The 21,199-nt window shown below is 41.3% G+C and overlaps 1 protein-coding gene across 1 annotated transcript; it reads right to left on the bottom strand.

Moving 5' to 3' along the window:
• Positions 1-3,081: 3,081 nt before the first annotated feature.
• On the bottom strand, positions 3,082-21,042 carry capn12 (calpain 12). Its single transcript, XM_033632250.2, has 22 exons — positions 20,518-21,042; positions 19,435-19,504; positions 18,510-18,628; positions 14,560-14,693; positions 14,265-14,436; positions 14,098-14,181; positions 12,473-12,558; positions 12,316-12,393; positions 10,237-10,421; positions 9,903-10,156; positions 9,780-9,791; positions 9,581-9,660; positions 8,592-8,714; positions 6,410-6,446; positions 6,234-6,305; positions 6,097-6,142; positions 5,697-5,758; positions 5,318-5,386; positions 5,168-5,246; positions 4,933-5,049; positions 3,694-3,746; positions 3,082-3,590 (listed from the first exon to the last, which is right to left on the bottom strand). Exons 1-22 carry the CDS (start codon positions 20,716-20,718, stop codon positions 3,564-3,566), a joined length of 2,160 nt encoding a protein of 719 aa, XP_033488141.1. The 5' UTR covers positions 20,719-21,042; the 3' UTR covers positions 3,082-3,563.
• Positions 21,043-21,199: the final 157 nt, after the last annotated feature.

Here is a 21,199-nt window from a genome sequence, read left to right as displayed (position 1 = left end):
GATTTAAGTGAGGTGGATATTTGTGTTTTTAATAAATTTAGCTCACTTTGGAGAGATCTGCTTTTCATTTGACATTAAAGTTTTTCTGTTGAATAATAAGCATGTTTAAAAAAAACCCATTAATTTTCCTTTCATTCAGTGTTGTAAAACAATAACATAAAAACTTCCAGGGCACTTTTTATAGGAACTGTATTTTTTATAGTTGCAGCGTAACTTTATGTACCCTTATTTATCATTGGTGACACAAATATGTACATTTTGTTTTTCTGCATTCTTTGCTATTTTCTGCAAAAAATTCAGTAAATAAAGTTTTGAAGGAGACGGTAATCATTTTGTCAATTCTTATGTATTTAAAAGATAATTTTAAAGGCTTGTTTTAGGGTTCAGGTTAGTTTTTTAATGGTGAGTTTCAACGTTAGAGAGGATGAAGTGTTGTTTTTAGATTCGTTTTTTGCCACGTTAGCAAAGTGGTGTAGGGATGACAGCTTCAGTCTGTCAGTTTGGTTCAGACTGAAATATTTCAACAACTATTGGATGGATTTCCATCGGCAGCAGGGGCGACAGTAGTTCAGTCCAAAGACTTAGGTTTGGAACCAGAGTCCCCATCTGGACCAAATATGGAGCATGGGGTGGTAGCTGTAGAGGTGCCAGTTCACCTCCTGGGCACTGCTGAGGCGCCCTTAAGCAAGGCACCGAGCCATCAACTGCTCGGGGCGCCTGTCAAAGGCAACCCTCTTGCTCTGACATCTCTCCATTTAATGCATGTATAGGTCCTGTTTGTGCATGTGTGTGTATTACCAACCTGTGTGTATATGACAACAGAGTAAAACAAATTAAATTTCCCTTTGGGGATTAATAAAGTATATCTATTTCTTCTTCTCCTTCTTCTTCTAAATTTTAAGAAAACATTCATGTTCCTGAGAGGATTGATGGAAACAGACTCGTCTTCTGTTGTGACCCCATAAGGTTGACATTTGTTGACATATTTCAACAGCTTTTGGATCGATTACTGAGAAATTTACACACATCCATGTTCCCCCTAAGGATGACCTGTTCTAACTTCGGCGATTCTGACTTTTCATCAAGCGCCATCATCAGGTCAAAATTTGTCCAACACTTCCCATCAGCCTCAGCTGTACTTTGTTTAAGTGCTAACAAATGTAACACGCTGACACACTAAACTAACACGGTGAACATGGTCAAAAAAATTATACTGGCTGAACATCGACATTTTAGTATTTTTTAAATAATAGATTTATTGATTTTGACTCATTTATGACATTTATCATTATCAGTGAATACAACTCACAAAGGAACTATGTACCCCTTTTCTGAATTCACCTGTCCGATGTTGTTTGGAAATACTGGCCTACACAGGTCATTGATATGCAACAGGAGAAAATAGAGAAGGAAGAGCAGTAACGAGAAATAAAATCACTTTATTTCCCTTCATTTCCTGAATGAAACGCTTTTCGTGCCCAGTAAGTCGACACTTAAATCCACTTTATTTGAACCGAACCGACAGCATCCACCCAAACTGCAGAAGAGAACCATGAAGAATGAACGTCATGTTACTGAGCGCCAGTTGGAAAACCAAAGAGATTTTCGTTTGCGTTCAAAAAACTATACGATTTTCATCAAAAAAGAAACTGCAGTATGTAAAATGTGTGGGTCGAAATTTACAGACAGTCGCGATCAACAACTGAAGCTGCACAAAGAAGAGGAGAAGTTTAAGCTAACATTAACATAGATAGCGAGCTAATGTGGTGCTATGAGCTAATTGTCGTACTGGTTAATAGTGCTTTGTTTTATGAAAGCGCTACTTTTTAATTGTTTAGTTCAGCTGCACTTGTTTTAACAGATTAATACAAATTTTAAAAGCCTTCATGACTTTCATACATTTAAAATTACAATGACTTGGTCCTACCTCTGGCATTTAGTTAAAACACTGCTGTGCCCATGAATACTATAAATAGAGCCTCACAGAACCGCTAGTGTGTCTGTAGACGCTCTTGTTTCTTGGTTGTTCTGAAACAAAAAAGGTGACAGTGTGAGAGTGAGAGTGCGCACATCTGCACATCAGTCCTGTGACGCCTGGAGATACCTGGTTTTATAAGCCTTGTTGAGGTCACAGTTGTCACACTGGCTGACCTCCTGCAGGGCTGGCACACAGACAAGAGGTCTGGAAGAATAAAAATAAACTAACAAAGCAGGTAGAGTTGATTGAGAGGCCAGACACTGAGATGAATCTATGGGTCCTTCCTGTCTCGCTCGTCTTTCTTTCCTCTTCTATCACAATGTAGATGGACTGTTGCCGAGGACAACCTGTGTGTACTCACCTAACGATGAACAGGAAGTGGTGTGTGAGCAAAGGTGCTATTAATAGCAGCATGTGTAGAAAGGACATTTGCTCGCTGTGTGTGTGTGTGTGTGTGTGTGTGTGTGTGTGTGTGTGTGTGTGTGTGTGTTTCCAAGTCAGCACCTGTGTGTGTATGTGTGTAACAGGGAGGAGGAGGAGGATGCAGATTGTGAGACTCAGACAGTTACTAGAGAGAACAGGAGGGGGGAGAAAGAGTGAGGGATGGATGGAGGGAGTGAGGGAACGTAGTGGAGGAGGGGGCGATTGTGTATTGACGCTGTACGTGGCGTCAGTGCGATAAGAATAGAGATGGTGCGTGTAGCGCTGCTGAGACATAAACCTCACACCCTCAGTGGGGCAGGCAGTGCTCACTCTGACTGACTGTGTGTGTGTGAGTGAGGGTGTGTGTGTGTGTGTGTGTGTGTGTGTGTGCAGATATTACCCAGGGTGTGCTCATGTGTGCATGGATGAGTAAACTGTTGGGGTTGCAGTGATATTTTTTCTTTCTTCGGTTGTGTAATTGCAGTCATGTGTGCCATTTCATTCATGTTTAATCTTATGAAAAACATTTTCTTTTCTTCACTACTTAATTTCTAAAGAGCAACTTGATAATATGATAATTACTTTGAGAAAAGTGGCCTAATAATGTGGACTATATTTAGGTTTGGAAACAATGTTCTCATTAAGGAAAAAAGCAATAAGGACACTTTTAAACTCACATCTGTAATTATGAAATCAATTTTACTACAATGTGGAGTAATATAACAGTATTGCATAACAATTAAATGATACTGTCGGCATATACTCTGCGTATTATAGGCACATATATGTGTGTATATGTATATATATAGTTTTCTTTTTATTTCCTTTAATGTTACTTTTATATACTTTGCTTTGTTTTATTGTTTTATTCTTTTCTAATTTATATTTTGTTCTGTGTGTGTAGTGTAGGTGGGGTTACAGCTGTATGTCATTGTGCAATCCTGTATTGTATAGTGACAATAAAGCTGAACCTTGAACCTATATAAAGGATAAGCCAGGTGTATAAGAATGGAGATGAAGCAAGAATAAAAACAACGGCGTAGCAAAGCATGAACTGAACCACCACTGTTGCTTTGGAACAAGGCATACATGGTTATGTACAGTTTATGTGTGTTGTCTACGTTGTGGCTCAGCTGGAGACCCTCCTCATAAAGTGTTGTCTTCACACTGTCAGGAACTGAAGCAGCCACTGCGGGGGGACAGCAGGTGGACACAGAGGAGAACGTCAGAAAACCTGTTCGGGTTCAGCTCAGTGTGAACACATAATGGAGCGTATGTGGCCAGATACTCACAGAGTTGATGCCTCTGTCTTTCACCTCTTGACTGGTCTCTGATTCATACAGAGCTGAGGAGAAGAGAGGAGGAAATGACTGCATACAGTGTCTCTGCAAAGACTCGACATTCAGTATGCATCAAGTTTAGTGTTCATTTTATGTTGATCTGTTCTGTACACACAACATCTATTGTACGTCTGTCCGCCCTGGAAGAGGGATCCCTCCTCAGTTGCTCTTCCTGAGGTTTCTACCATTTTGTTTTTCCCAGTTAAAATGTTTTCCCTTATCTGCTGTGAGGGTCCAAGGACAGAGGGGTGTTGTATGCTGTAAAGCCCTCTGAGACAAATTGTGATTTGTAATATTGGACTTTATAAATAAAACTGAATTGAAATTGATTTTTTTTAAAAAGAGATCATGAATTTATTAAGCAAAAGTCCATAAAACTTGTTATGTAAACAACCTGTGCTCATGTAGATCATCTAAAAGCAAATTGTACGTCACCAGGCCTCATGTGTAACATGTTGGTTTGCACACCATAATTAAATCATGATGTATATAACAGTAGTCTATTCTGTTGTTAGAGTAATTTTAGTAACAGTGTCCTGCACACATTGATGGAAGAAGTACTCAGGTCCTTTACTTAAGTACAAGTACTAATACGACAGTGTAAAAGTACTCTGTTAAAAGTAAATGTCCTGCAATCAAAATCCTATTTATGTAAAAATACATTAGTTTTATCAGCAAAATAAACTTTAAGTATCAAAAAAGAATTTGTCCTCCAGTAAAATGTCAAAGAAACAGTGAATTCCCAAACATGCTTCTCAACTCCGCACTAATACACCAGAGAGCGTTGATGTTTCGGTCACATAGACTCCTGAAAAAACAGATGAATGTATAAAATATGTCTTGTGAGGGGTCCATGTGACCAAAACATTAACACTTTTTTGGTGCCTCAGTGCAGAGGTGATAAGTGTGTGTGGGAATTCACTTTTTTCTTTAAAATTTGATCTTCACAGGAGTTGATTACCTGCACCACAAAGGAGACAAGCAGGTGTTTGCGTGTGTGCATGTGTGTGTGTGTATGTTGCCTTTCACTCCTCCGGTAAGATGTTATGTATTCATTCATTCTTTCATTAGTAGTAACCACTTATTCTGTTTGGGGTCACGGGTGTGCTGGAGCCTTTTCTCGTGGTAATGTGTGTGGCATAGAGGCAATGATGGACATGTGTGTACAGTATGTGTGTGAATGTGTATTACCGAAAAGCTTTTGCATCCTGGTGACACATGACACGAAGCTGTGGAAGGGCATGTGACGGTCTCCAGATGCAAAGCGCTCAGACAGCAGCTCAACCACCTTATTATCACACTGCATCCCTGTGAAACAGAGGAGTGGACAGAGGTGTGAAGACCAAACAACAGCAACCATCTGTGTGCACATACTGGTGTGTATGCATGTGTGTGTGTTTGTGTGTTTGTGTGTGTGTGTACATACCAACAGCTTGCAGCGCTGTACTGAGTTCAAAGGGGCTCATGGTCCCAGAAGAGTCCTCATCGAACTGGAAAAAGACGGACTGGGAAAAAAGCAGCATTAGAATATGTAATGGTCTCACACACACACACATACACACACACTGGATTGTACCTGCAGATGGCGCAGACTGGACAGCAGGGTTTCTGTTTGTTTACGGCTGAGACTGGAGCGCCCTTTAGTCTGCCAGCAGAGTTAAGGACATCTCAACAGGACAGAAGACAGAGCCATAACGTTATGAGGAAGCAGAGTGTATGTTATTGGCAGGGCAGCACGATGACTCAACCAAAGTTCCGGGGGTTCGAACCCCCTCGTCAGCACACATCTGCCCGGCTTAGGTGTGACACTAGCAGAGCCTAATATGTCATTTCTGTAGGACTGATCAAACCAGACGTATCCACAGTTAGGTCAAAGACAAACAAGGATTGTACTGAACAACAAGGAGACTGCAGTGTGAGCTATATTAAAGAATATACTGAGGACAAAAGGATACATCCTCTGCAAAGATGAGCTGTCTGCATGTCTCCAGTGGCAGATGGTAATCTTTGTCAAGAACTGTGATTACAGGAAAAAGGCGCAGATTGATGCAGAGAAAGATAACAAAGGTTTAAATTAGATTAAGGCGAGGAAAGGTGAAGATGAGGACAAGTGCAGTCACTTTCATTACTGAACCAAGCTCAATGTACTCTATCTGACTGCAGCTGTGAGCCTCCGTCTAGACTGGTGACCTCCTATGGCTCCTCTGCAACTTCTGAGGTAACGTGTCACTACTTTGCTCCCATCTAGTGGCTGTTACGGGGTATCATATAGTCAAATATCACTGGTGGTGGAGCTTTGTGTCATTTTCAGACGCAGCTAAAGCATTAAAAACGTGATAAACTGGAGATTCAAACCTCTGTTCAACAGCTGCATGAGCTCCTTGGCGTTCAGCCTGTCATCCTACCAGAGGAGACAGAATAAATCAGATAACCAAACCCAAATTTTAACTTTCATTACATAAAGTCATAGTACAATCAGAAAGTCTTCTTACCAAGCCAGCCTCCTCATCAAAGGTCCTCCGGATTCTCACTTGATCATCCGGGGAGACAGGAGTTGCCATAACCTGTTCAGAGGCACACACACACCAAACAAACATAAACATGCTTTATTCTTTAGTGACCTGTCATTTGCTTGTGTACAGTATGTGGAAGACACTACAAAACTCACCGGCAGGAAGCCAGAGGAGCAGGTGAAGTCCTGAGTCCTGCAACACAAAGACCACACCAGATTGGCTCTTAAATTACACTTTTATACCCTAAGGGACAGTTCACCCAAAAAACAAAAATAAATATTATTCCTTGTATCTGTAGTGCTACTTGCCAAGTGTTGGAGATAACAGCCACAGAGATGTCTGGCTTCTCTTGAATATAATGGAACTAGATGTCTAAACTAAATGGGTTTTTTTTTGGCTGTTTGGAGTCTCTTTTCGTCATTTTGTATCTCCGTGTTGTTGCTTTGTGTCACTTTGTAGTCATTTTGACTCTCTTTCTGGTTGTTTTGTGTTTTTTGTGATATTTTTTTTCTCATTGTCATAGTTTTGTGTCTCTTTGTAATCGTTTTGTGACACTTTGCGGTTCTTTTGCCCCCCTCTGTGTTAAATTGGTGTCTCTTGGTAGTTCCCTGGCAATTCTGTGTGGTCATGTTGTGTCTCTTTTGGTTGGTATGACTGAATTTGAGCATGAATTTGGGCCCGTGCCTGTGCCCGGCAGGCCCGTTATGGTAATCCATCCATGCCCACCAGCTGTATCACTGCACAGGTGAAAGTGAGCATCTACCTTTAGATGGGAGGCTCATGTTCGTTATAGCGTGAAATGTAAATATTAACATCATACTCTTTGGCTGAGCTAATATGTAAGCTAGTTCAGTGGTGCTTGGTGAGCTAGCAGTAGATGCACGCTTCCTTCTGCATGGTATAACGGTTGGTGGGTGTAGTTCAGTAGACAGAAAATAGTTCCTACATGAAACTGCTCACATGAGTGGCTGTGGATCATTTTGAGTAACAGGGTCATGATTTCCGGAAAGAGGCATTTCTGGTGAGATTAACAAATGTGGGTTGTTTTTTTACACTTTAAGCACACAAATGGAGTGTCATCTACTTCCATTATATTTAAAAGAAGGCAGACATCTCTACAGCCGATATCTCCCAACACTCTGCAATAGAGGTGGAAGGATGGGAAAACATGTATTCTTGATTTTGGGGTGAACTAACGTAACATAAGCAATATCACAATGTGCAAATACTCGCTATAATAGTGGTTACTATTAAAAGTCCAACAGTAAAATTACACAAGTATCACCAGCAAAATGTGCTTAAACTATTAAAAGTAAAGTTACTTATTATGTATAATAGGCTCATTAAAATGTTAAATTATGAATTTCCCAAAGGTCCTAAAGATCTTATGCACGCAAGATCATATTTTTTCAGGACTGTGGGGGCTCTCCTGTTTATTTTGTTGAGAAACAAGTTCCAACTTTATTATTCGTGTAGATGACCTCATGTAAACTCCAACCTGAGCAGGTCTAACCAGCCACGTAACTAAAAACACCTAAATGGTTACGCATGACCTTTAATCTCTGACAAGGCATCATATTTTTTAAGTCGATCACATGTTTTTTATCTAAATAATAATGAGTTAAATACGAGTATTGCTGTAAAAAGTACAACATTTCCCTTTGAGGTGTGGTAGTGTAGAAGAATAAAATCTCAGAATTTGGAAATACTTCAAGCACAGTACATAAGTAAATGTACTTCCATTACTGTACAGTACCAATAAAGGACTAATTAAAATGGTCTGTCACAAGATCAGAAAAAACCTGCTGAGATGTTAACTCTGCTGGCAGACTAAAGGACGCTCCAGTCTCAGCTATAAAAATGATAATTATCTCCACTACTGAAAAAATAAAGGTGATTATTATAATCAGCGTGAGTACTCGTACTACACTGCTCTCAGCTGTATAAATGACTGTTGTTGCTAACAGAGGCCATAAGAGGTGCTTCTATCAGCGCTTCTATTGTTGTTGAGACTAATTGCAAATTTCTAAATGATACAGTAGTATATTGTAAGTTTGAGTGTAGGTACAGAGGAGTGTGGGTGACGATGACTGTGCCTTTGAGAGTGAGTGAGGCAGGAGGTGATTCAGGGAGCCCTCAGGAAGTGTTGTGGGTCTATGATTTAACAATAACATGCAGGGAACATTTACGCAAGGTGGCTGTAAATGGAGCCGTTCTTCCTGTAACCAGACTATTGTCTTGCTCAAGGAGACAAAAAAAAATTCAGCTTAACAGTCATCTTTTGATATGTGTCTCCATGTTTTGAGCCCTTTAAGCTAAATCTGCCCTCCATCTTACCCAAGGGTGTTTCCAGTCTTGGAGAAGATGCGGACGAAGAACTCTCCAGGCTGGTTGGGTCGGTAGGTGGACGTCACGATGATGTAGTTACCCGGGTCCAGATGCAGCTTCCTCCACACACCCCTGGATGGAGACAATTCATGTGTGTAATGGCTGCCACCATCAGGGCCATGAGCAACAATAGTTACTGTTACATATGTTTAATGGATTATTTCTCTTGTTATATATGTCTACTTTTTCGGCACCTCCAGTCAAATGAATTTTTTAATTTGAATTCCACAACCACACAACAAAAATAACTTTTTCAGGCACGTAAGCCAAATTAAATACAGTGAGTGTCAGATCATTTGAGTTATGCTAGGATATTTCCAAAGTTTGAGGGTTATGGGACTAAAAGTATCACCAATCATTTGTTGTCTTCTTCAAGCTTGGCATTTAGTTAGAAAAGTATGACTTGGTTTTGTGCGGAAGCTGGTTGAGGTACAAGTTTTAAGGGTTTACACTCAATTCAGTGCACAGTTAGCATAGTATACAGGAAGTTTTACCCAGGTCTACAGGTCCTAGAGGCACCAAGTGAGGACCAGATTCTCCGTTTTTTTTATTAACCGAAGCTGTCTATCAGAATTTTGGCAGCAGGACCACACCTCAACTACGCCACTTCCTGCATAAATACCCATCTAACCAACTCCCCCTGTGCTACCCTCATATTCTTCACCCCACCCTCCCACCCTCTTCTTCTCTTCTTCTCTCTTCCTCTCTATGTGGAGTCCCGAGGGGTTCGTCATGCCCAGGTGCTTCGGCAGATTTCCTGTCGAAGCTCCCCCACAACTCATTCGGTAAACCAGATGAGCTCCAAGCAGCCTAAGCCTCGCACATCAGTCATGTTTTTCTTTAATAAAACTGTTAAACGCATCTTGTTGATTGTTTGGTCCCTGCTGCTGAGCTGATTATTAAATACGGAGTCATTATTTCTCATGATGGTCTTTTACCTCTGAGCCTGATATTTCCCAGAGCGACCCACAGGGCGATTTCTCATGAAGAAGCTGCGGCTCAGACACACACCCTGGAGCTGTACGAAGAAAGATACAGCAAGTTTGTACTTAATCAAACTATTATTAAGAATGTAAGATGGCTCTGATATTAGTTTAAGCCTACAGAAGACTATTATATTGTCCATGAGACACTGACCTCAGGAGGAACCTGCAAAGATGAAGAAACACAAAGACAGGTTTGAGTCAATTCAAAAACAGAATAAAGGTGCAGAGCCTCAAAACATTCAAAAAATCAATACATAGATTAAGTAAATGTGACCTTGTAGATGTGGAAAGCTATGTAGAGGAAGTGGACTTTATCCTTCTTTCTGCGGTTTTTCTGCTGCAGCTCCACCAGCACGGTGCACTGTTTGGCTTTCTGCTTCTGTTTCTCTGCTCTCTTCTTCTCCTCCGGGGTCATCACCTCATTATCCTCGTCATCTTCATCATCCTCCTCATCATCCTCATCTTCAGCTTCTGCCTGGTCCTGCTCTGTGAGAATCAGCTGGAACTGAGGATTCTTCCAGAACGATCCTGAGGGGAAAACAGTATGATGAATAAATAAATGATCCAGATAGAGCCTGAATGCATATTTGTGCAAGTCTTAAACATACGGGTGTATCTGCGGCTGCCACCAGCAGAGCTCCCCGATACCCAGAATCCTTCGTGTTCACTGATGGTCCAGGCAGAGGCAGGAGAGGAAGTAGAGTCAGGTGCGTTTCCCTCCACAAGAGTGTCAGGATTTACACTGCAGAGCTCCACGATGTCAAACAGGCTGCTGAAGTCCTCAGCACTGATCCTAATGCAGAGGATCATTTGTATCAAACATCTTTTTGTTCAGAGAGGCAGTACTTACTAAAGTACTGTGCTGAAGTACAAAGTCAAGGTCCTTTGAGAAGTGGAATAGAAGTATAAAGTATACTTCTACTCCACCACATATCAGAGGCAATTATTGTACTTTTTAATCCACAACATTTGTCCGACAGCTTCGGGTATTCAATCTGAAATTTGAAGTGGTTCTCACAGGACAGCCACACTACAAACATACGATGATGCATTGCTGTAGCACAACCTTAAACATCTACAGCAGTAAGATGCAACATACACATTCATGCAGCAGTAACATTAATCCAACAAACATTATAATTAATAGTAAAATGGAACATTTTACTGCACAAGAAATATGTATACCTTTCATACTTTAAGGATATTTTGCTGACATACTGTTAATTCAGTTACGTTTTGAATGCAGGACTTTTACAAGCAGAGTATTTTCACAGTGTGATATTTAGGAGACAGTTCACTCTCAAATAAAAAATACATATTTTCCTCTCACCTGTAGTGCTCTTTATCAATCCAGATTGTTCTGGTATGAGTTGCTGAGTGTTGAAATATCAGCAGCAGAGATGTTTGCCTTCTCTCCAATATAATGGAACTAAACATTGCTCAGCTTGTGGTGCTCAAAGTGCCAAAAATTACATTCAACTCAATGGCATTTTCTCTTTCAAGAAATGATGACCTGGTTAAAAAAAAAGTCAAATACGTGTGCAGTGGGTGTTGGCCTCCGCCAGGGTTGTCCCTCATGTCCGATTCTGTTTGTGATTTTCATAGACAGGATCTCAAAGCGCAGCCGGATGGAGGGAGGGTCCAGTTTGGGTACCTCAGTATTGCATCTCTATTTTTTGCAGACGATGTGGTTCTATTGGCTTCATCACACTGTGACCTCCAGCATGCAATGGGGCACTTTGCAGCCGAGTATGAAATGGACAGGATGAGAGTCAGCACCTCCAAATCTGAGGCCATGGTTCTCATGGTTCAAACAGTGGATTGCTCCCTCGGTTGGGAGTGACTTATTGCCCCAAGCAAGGGAGTTCAAGTAATATGGGGTCTTGTTTTGTGAGATGGATTGGCGGTTTGGCGTGGCATCTGCAGTGATGCAGGCGCTGCGCTGGACCATCATGGTGAAGAGGGAGCTGAGCCGAAAGGCGAAGCTTTCGATTTACTGGTCCATCTATGTCCCAACCCTCACCTATGGTCATGAGCTATGGGTAATAACCAAAAGAATGAGGTCATGGATACAAGTGGCCAAAATGAATTACCTTAAAAGAGTGGCCGGGCTCAGCCTGAGAGATAGGGTGAGGAGCACAGACATATGGAGGGAACTCGGAGTAGAGTGGCTGCTCATTCGTTTTGAAATGAGCCAGTTGATGTGGTTCAGGCATCTGATCAGGATGCATCCTGGGCAACTCTCGTTAGAGGTGCTCCGGGCACGTCCCACTGGTAGGAGGCCCCGGGGCAGACCCAGAACATGCTGGAGGGATTACATATCTTGTCTGGCCTGGGAACGCCTCAGGTCCCCAAGGAGGAGCTGTAAGGCATTGCTGGGGAGAGGGACATCTGGAATACTTTGCTCACCCTGCTGCCTCCATGACCCAGCTTTGGATAAGGGTTGAAAATGGATGGATGGATGACCTGGTTACTCAAAATTTATGTCAAAACTATTTCCTTACTCCTGAACTACACCCACCAACACTATCATCTTGTAGAAGGAAGTGTGCATCTACTGATAGACGAGATTGAAATTGATATCTCCACAGGTAAGAGGAAAAATATGTATTTTACTGTCCCTTTAAGTAAAGGATCTGAATACATGTTCCATAGTGTAAGTTTGTGTGTTTTAGTATGTCACGTACCAGAACTCTCCGTCTTCTTTCTTTTTAAGCTCAATCCTTTCCTTCTCTGCTTTGACCACGCCGTCCCACTCTTTCCCCCTGCAGTCACACACATACAAACTGAGTGAGTGAGTGAGCTCTCTCCTACACAACATGCACAAAGAGGAGGCTTCCTCACTTGTCACTCCACGGCCCGCGGTACTCAATAAAACCCCAGGGGTTCCTCAGCCTCAGCAGCAAAACCTCATCCAACGCTTTCGTCACCTGAAACGTGAAGAGAGAAGTTCATACATGAGTAAAGTCTGATTCATAAAAGGAAGACGGTTTTTGTCAGTTTTATCCCAATGCTTTTATTTGTACTAAGAGATGAGATGATATGAGACGGCAGTTGGCCAAACAATCTCACAACTAAGTCATAGTTGTTCCAGTAGTTGTTCTGGAGCCTTCAGTCGTATCACATGGTTTTCTGCTGTTTTTAAGGTCAAAATTGTGTTTTCAATCACAACTTTTAAGACAGAATGGATGAGAAGGCTTTAAAGTTTTTAAAAAAAGAACAACAACAATGGGCCGAATTCATCTTCAGAGGATCATGTGATACGATCAAAAGCTCCAGAACAGCTACCAAAGGAGATTTTTTTGCCAACCATATTATATTATGGTGAGATAGAATGATATGAGATTAAATTATCGTGCGTTATTTGATTTCATTAAGATGAGACAAGATGACGAGATAACGTGAGATTGAAATCAATTGTAGTTAGATCATATTAGATTATATTAGATTAGATTGAGAAGAAGTGAGATGAGATAAAATGAGATGATAATATGACGACATAATGGAATAGGATGCTATTACATTACATTACATTACGTTACATTAGATTACAAGTGAGATGATATTATGATGATGTGATGGTTTGGGATGTAATTAGATTAGATTAGACTGTTTAGATGAGATGAGATGAGACAAGAAAACAAGAGATTAGATAGTTTAGATTAGATTATTTTAGAATAGATTAGATTAGATTTGAGATGAAGTGAGATGATATTGTGATGATGTGATGGTTTGGGATGCAGTTAGATTAGATTAGACTGTTAAAATGAGATGAGACAAGATGAGACAAGACAACAAGAGATTAGATAGATTAGATTATATTATATTAGATTAGATTAGATTAGATTAGATTAGATCGGATCAGACTGTTGAGATGAGATGAGATGAGACGAGATGAGATGAGGAAGGTTAGAGTAGCTCAGATTAGATTCGATTAGACTGTTTAGATGAGATAAGATGAGACAAGACGAGACGAGACAACAAGAGATGAGATAAAGTAGATTCGATTCAATTAGACTATTTAGATGAGATGAGATGAGAGAAGACTAGACAAGAAAAGACTTGTGATGAGACAAGACGAGATGAGATGAGGTAGGTTACATTAGATCAGATCAGATCAGATTAGATTAGATTTTTAAGATTAGAATAGAGGACATAAAATTAGGTTACATTTAGACAAGATTAAATTAAATCAGAGTAGATTAGACTGATATGAGAGGAGATGAAATTAATTGCGATTAGATTACATTTCAGTGAGATTATATAACACTGAAGGTTAAGATAACATGAGGTGAGATGACATGAAAGGTCTTTGTGGAGAAAATGATCATTGCAGAAACAGAGGACGTGAACATAATACAGAGCATCTAAAGAAAAAAGAGAAGCAAATACAATACAACATATTGATGCAACAATAAACAATGACAGCAGCTCAATGCTGCACTGTCATCACTCTGTGTCATACTGGCCTTGTCGGTGTCAGTGATGGCATAAGCGTGGCCCTTAATAAGTCCGTTATCTGTCACTTTACCAACCTCAAGGTAGTTGGTGGCCTGTGAAGACAAAGAGAGGAACTCAAGTGGATCTGAAGTAGCATCCAGCTGTGTGGTGTGAACCCCTGGAGGTGTGTACATACCTCTATGAAGCAGCTGAGCAGGCTGCCCCGAGACAAGGCGGCTGTCAGAGACCTCCAGAGGACTCGAGGGGTACGAGATGAGACCTGCAGAGAGTATGCGATGCCTCCTGTGAAATCCTCCATCCCCTCTGAAATGTTGCCCCCCTTCAGGCTTCCGTAGCTCCCTATTAACCTACATACGATAAGGTGAGAAACAGTGTTTTTGTCGAATCATTTTGGCGACACACATACACACACACTGAAAAAGAGTGGGTGAACACAACCCAGAAACATATGCTTGGTAGTGGCAACTGACTTGGCATAGGCCTTCTCCACCAGGGCGCTCCAATACTCGTGGCGGGTGTGAGAGTAGCTGAAGAGCAGACGGCCTTCGCGTACTGGCAGCCTGTCATCCACAACCACCTCCACCCACTCACCATACTGCCAGAACTGCACAGGGACACACAGGGAGAGAGATGGTGAGAAGAATACAGCAGAAATTGATGTAATGAAACCGGAGGAAAGTTAATAAGGAAGGAGGTAGAGTGTGGAGGGACAAACCGCCTGCACTTAAAGGTCCAGTGTTTAGGAATTTGGGGGAAATATTGGCAGTAATGGAGTATATTTACATAGGGAGCAGGTCCTTGTATATCGAGTCCACCATGTTTCTACAGTAGCCCAGAATGGACAAACCAAACACTGGCTATAGATAGGGCCATTTGTGTTTTCACCATAGTGAGCAGCCCCTCTGCAATGAGCATCCTCGCACACTAATTTTGTAATGTGAAGCTTCTTCATTTTGTATTTTTTGCGATTTAAATCACTGGGTCTGTTTGCTTTGGAGATTAAGCGACCTCTGCAGACAATTTGGCTCCAGGTAAAAGCCTCCTGAACGTCTGGATCTTTAGTTATCAGAGAAAAAAGGAGAGCACACATTAGCAGGTGCTGGGGTAACGGCCTGTCTGTTAGGAGCCAAACAGCATCAGAGAAACACTGATTTCGTAACTTGAAACCGCTTTATTCAGTGTTTTTACTGGCTTAAATCACAGTTTTGAAGAGTAAGAGACTGCTGCGGAAAATTTGGTTCCCAGTAAAAAATCTCCTGAACAATGAACACTGAAGGAATCCAAACTGGGGGTTCACAATTGGCACATGTGAGAAGTTTCAGCTGGTTACAATCTGTCATCCTGACTGCTAGATGTCACTAAATCTTACATACTCCTCCTTTATTGTCCTTTTACCTGCAGCAAATGATGTTTTTTCACAGTGTTTGTTTCCAATATTCATTTCAATATACTGTCTGTCTGCTGTGTGGTGCTGAGCAGGAAGCGCTTGTAAATGAAAACCTGCTGCCTGCTGTGGCCAAAAACGAAAATGAGAGTGATACGAGTGAACCAAAACAGTTCTGTGAGTGCAGCTTCTTTAGAAGTTTTGTACGTAACTCTCAAGAACGATAGTTGATTGTTGAGTCTTATTCCCAGGTCCTTAAATACTGACGCTTTGGGCTGGTGGTCGGAGCGATTCCACCAACCCAAAGTGTTTATAAAACAACATTATGTCACTTTAAAGGGAAGAAACAGCACATTATTCCTCATATGAACTGAAATTTGAATTCAAACACAATAAACTCACTCACTTTAATACATTTAGGGGTGTTTGTTGCTACATCCATACTCGGTGTGGCATGACCAGAAGCTTATTGTGGCTGAAGTTAGCAACATGTTCATTGAATTGTGTTTCTGTTTACTGTGTCTATTTAGTGGACATGGACTTTGGTTGAGGTGATCAGCATTAAAAATAAACAGATAATAATGTATAATTAAAAAATAAATAATAAAACCCTTGTTCTCTTGTCTGACTCAGATTGTTAAACTACCTCCTGAGGCGTTTACTGGTCATGACTAGGAGCGTGTACTGTACTGCTAACTGTGTGTACACAACAGCAGCCGAGAGCAGGCCTGCACTGGCCTTTCATAGCTTTGTGTGTGTGTGTGTGTGTGTGTGTGTGTGTGTGTCCCAGGGGGAGTCACTGCGTGCATGTCTGGACTGCTCTCCAATCACCCTGACAGTGCAAAATGAATTTCCAGTCCTTCCGTCCTGCTTGTTTAGTCATGTCACATTCTCCTTGACAGTCTCCAAAGGTCCAACACTCCAGGGGAAACTAATCACTGAGCAGAGGCCATAAAACCGATCTATATCTATGTGTTTGCTTTGCCAAGATTGATACTAAGGTGATGTTTTGTTGATCTCTGCAGGTCAGAGCCTGTAAACGATAAACTCTCTAGATTAGAGATATAGCTTCTAATAAGGTGATAAAGATTAGGTTTTATGTTCTTGTCCTCATATGCGTGAGACCACCATGCTGTGACGACTGCAGGATGAGTTGATACCTGTTTCCATTAATTAAATGCCAGAGCAGTAACAGCACAACAGGTAAAGCAGAATGCACCTCATTGAAAACAGTATAAAAAAATAAAGCCAGATCGGATAAAGTATGAATTAGTTCAGCGACAGAGACAGTTCTTTCTTACATGAAGTTACATAAAAGGAGCAAGTGTGAGTTAGGTACATAAATCACACTTAATCTTTTATGTCTATAACAAGCTTAAGTGCAGTATTTAACACTGATTAGCACTAACTGAGCCTCAGGTTAAGTTGTTGAGCATCAGAAAGTTGTTTTATAGTTGCATGTTCAATATAATGTTAAATCACATACGACAACAACCTTTCTTGCCTGGGTCTGGAGACTGGAAGTGCAACAATTAATTGATTAAATGATTAGTTGTCAGGTGTTAAATTAACCACCAACTAATTTGATAATTGATTAATTGGTTTGAGTAATCAAGAAAAAAAGAGACAAAATCCCCTGAATATGGCTTCTTACATGTGAATATTTTCTGGTTCTGTTATTTGCTATGACAGTAAACTGAATATCTTTGGGTTGTGGACAAAACAAGAAATTTGAGGACATCATCTCGGGCTTTTTGACATTTTGTAGACCAAACAACAAATCGGTTTATCGGTAAATAACCGACAGATTAATCAACAGTTGGTTGCAGCCCTAGTCCAGACCCTTGAATCCGCCAACTTCACTGTGCTTGAGTTAACTGATTTGTCTGGTGACATGAAGCAGCGCTTCCTCTGTTAAAATAAAAAACAACCAATAAGAGCTGCGGGGGGACTCAATTAGTCAACTAGCGCCATGGGCGGGACTAATGATGTTGTCAAGCTGTTGTCAAGCAGAGTGCTGGAACCAGTGAGGAGTAATGGCAACCACTATAGACAAAATAGATGCTTCTATTGATTTTCTAAATCAAAATGTCTTCTCAGTGTCGCCAAACATCATAGTTTGTTTTTACATTGCTCTGCTCCACTCTTAAAAGCCCAGCAATACAGGTATGTTGGCATGGCTGTGGTCAGTGTGGACTTAAAATGGCATTCGATTCAAGCGAACACATGGGTCTGTGGTTAGGGAAAATCAAATCTACTTCCTCCATGGAAATCAATTAGAGGGGAGGCAATATCAGACTGAAGATGATCATTTGAAATAATAAATGTCGTGAAAATATGCAGGGCACCCCTCCTCAGACCTATAAGGTCATAAAGCAGGAATACACCTTAATGAGTGACTCTAAACATTTGAGAGAATCAAGTTGTTGGTGGTTACGTTGCATTGTGGGTAATGTAGGCATCAGGTTTTTACAAGGGAATGTGTCTCTGGTTCTGCTGCATTAATTTTGTTCTTTTTTTTTTTTTATAAAACTGGGTCCAGCAATGTGATAGAAGTGCAAAGCTAAATCAGTGCAGTGCTCTTTTAAGGCCCTTATCATGTCAGTTGATGTTGTCCTTGCATTGTGTATATTTATCAAACAAAGTAAAATTTTACCACAAGAGTAGATATTTTCTGGAGCATTGAGCAAGAAGAGCCACAGCTACAAACTATAATGCATATTGTAGTTGCGATAAATGGTTCAAATCTCAGTGTAATTACAGCTTATTAAAGTATAAGGTTTCCTAAAGAATACTGAGCAACGTGTCCTGGCAAAGATGGGGTGAGAGATAAGATGGAGCTATAGGTGACATATGGTGCACTAAATCATAAGCATATGAGGAGGATTTTGTGTTTTTGTGTGTGATTTTTTGGGAGGGTTGGTCAGCAGCAAACAAGATGTGAGTCTCAGTTGGCTTGACTGGGGGGTTAAGCAGATTCTCTCATGAGCAAAGAAGTCAGGAAGTCAGCTGGCTCTGTGTCGTACATCTACTCACCCTAAAATGAAAGATCCCTGCGTAAGGCTTGCACAGGCTTTGGTTGGGCGGCACCACCTTCTCAAAGAGTTTGGGGTGCATGGTGAGACAGGACAGGGACGCCAGCAGCCAGCAGTTACCTGATAAACCAAAAGAGACAAAATATGGACACATTGCAGAGAATTCTTGACAAATAACTTTCAGATATAACTTTATTTAAGAGCCCAGGAGGCACTGATCTCCAGTGAGGCATGATTCATGCTTTTCAGTCAGGTTCAGCTCTCCCTCACACACACACACACACACACACACAATAAGCCAAATTCCTCTCTGTTGGCGAACATCTGTTCCATGTTGCTCCTCTGGAGATGTTGCGCGAACCACACAGCCTGAGTGAGGACATTAAACTTCGACATGTTATTCATGTGCAACACTGAAGATATATCTGCACGCAACTAGTGACATAAACCATCATTTCAGAAATCCCAGAGGTGGAGGGAGAGTTGCTGTTTTGTACAAAACAATCTTGTAGTTCACCACAAATAAGAAACACACTGAACAACACATATCTGAGCCGACTCTGTGGGCCATTAAAGGCAGGACTGCGATGGGGTCTGGACCCCCTGCAGATTTAGGGAACACAGTGTGTCACTCCTCTTTCCCCCTCGCTGTGTGTTTGAAGTTCGGTCCCTGGGGCTGTGCAGTGCAGACATGGAGCTCTGAAGTCATTGCATTGTACTGTGGTCAAATAAATAGGAATAAACTGGACTACGTGAAGGAATGTTTCAGCTTTTAGTGATGTGGATGTAACTTTTCCAGGATGTTGTGCAATGCTAGTTTTGGACCATTCAGCATGACGTATCCCAGTTTCTCAGCCCTCTGGGAGAGTGGATGAGCAGTGGGTAGGAGATGTGCATAGAAGATAAAGTTTTCCTTGTGTACTCACCCAGTTGGCCCTGGCAGATGTCAGTGGTCCCTGTCGTGCCCTCCACAAACACAGCGTTGTCATGGATGTCCTTCAGAGATGGAGCAAGGGGAGGACAATGTGAGCACAAGGTGATCTGACACCACATACTGATATTATGCAAATTAATCGATTAGAAAATCCACATAAAATTAATCAGCACTATTTTAATCATTTTGAACAATTGTTAAGGTGCTTTTTAAAATGTAAATGCAAAATATCGCCAGTTAGGGTATCTGACATAAGAATATTTGCTATTTTTCTTGACTCATTTATGACATTAAACTGAATATCTTTGGGTTTTGGACAGTTGGCAAAACAAGACATTTGGAGAACAGTGAAAAAAGATGTTATGAATTCTATTTTCTGGCATTTACTGACCAAACAATTCATCAAGAAAGAAATCAGGGTGGCTCAGTAATAAAAATAAGTATTAGCTGCAGCCCTATTGTATCCACAATTCATAATTTCTATCCTAAATCCACACTTTTCCACCTTCATCATGTAGTTTACAAATTTTGTCAATGTATTGAATCTTTTTATTACCCCACATTTAATCTATAATATGTGCTGTGCCTTTTTACTCTCAGAAATCAACCTTCTGACTCAACCTTTCCTCCTCTTTTGAGGAACTGCTCCAGATAAGAAATTGTTCAGACCTGAGCCACACCTGGCTGAATCACGATCAGCTAAACATCTGTCCACAACCCTGCAGCAGTTATAGAGTCTCTGACTGTACAGAAGCAATGCTAAGAACATACTGGGAAAAGTATTTTAATGTTTAGGCATCGGTTTAAACATGCGCTAGTGGCCAAACAACTACATGAAGTCAACATTCCTTTGGATTAAACTAGGCTAAAGGGTGGTATACCTGCAGAACTTGTTTTATATGGTGGCAACATATGCATTTTTAGTTTCTGGCTGCAGAGGAAGCTATGACATGGCAGGATTATTGATTATATTACAGTTTAAAGTGCTGTGTACGTGATCAGAGTAAAGACCAAAAGCGTCCTACATACAAAGATAACTTTACACACATGCACAGAGGACGCCCTGGTGGTCTACCTTGGGTCGCTGCCACTTGATCGCCTTTTTTGGATCCGGATCTTCCGGCATACCGATGGACTTCTGCTCAGGTGGAAAGGTCGGATCATCGAACAGCTCTCCGGACTTCAGACACTCTTCCAGCAGGGTCTTGAAGTCCTGGTCCTTGAACTTTATCGGGTTCTCGATGGAGCCCAGGGGTGCCTCCTTTTTGTTCGCCATGCTGTCAGTGAATGTGCAGTCAAAAATGCATTGAGCAGAAGGTGCTTATATAGAAAAAAGAAGCACACACCCACCGCAGCCAGCCAGGGCAAATCGGAGCGCCTCCCCGGCTCTGCCCAGCCCGGAAAGGTATGCAGAGCGCCGGGGGCCGCGGCGAGCTGGAGTCGGAGTAATGACACGGTGCCAACAGGGTCTTTGATCCCTTTAATATATCATCCATTCACCACTATGATCAGGAGCGGTCAGAAACAGGCAGCAAGCTTCTATTAGGCTGCAAGAAACAGGACTTTAGAGTCAAAGCACCCTGCCCCCGCCACTACCTGTAGCCTACATCAAAGATGTCTAAAATGATGTAACTAGCCTATTTGCATTTTACTTTCCACAAAACTTCCAGAGAACTATCAGGAAATCAACGGCGCATAAAAAAGGCGTCACCATCTGGTTTTTAAGTCTTTCATGAGTAAAAAAAAACAACCCCAGA

Source organism: Epinephelus lanceolatus, chromosome 4, assembly GCF_041903045.1.
Source record: "Epinephelus lanceolatus isolate andai-2023 chromosome 4, ASM4190304v1, whole genome shotgun sequence".
NCBI lineage: Eukaryota > Metazoa > Chordata > Actinopteri > Perciformes > Serranidae > Epinephelus > Epinephelus lanceolatus.
This window is presented reverse-complemented; position numbering and strand designations above follow the sequence as displayed.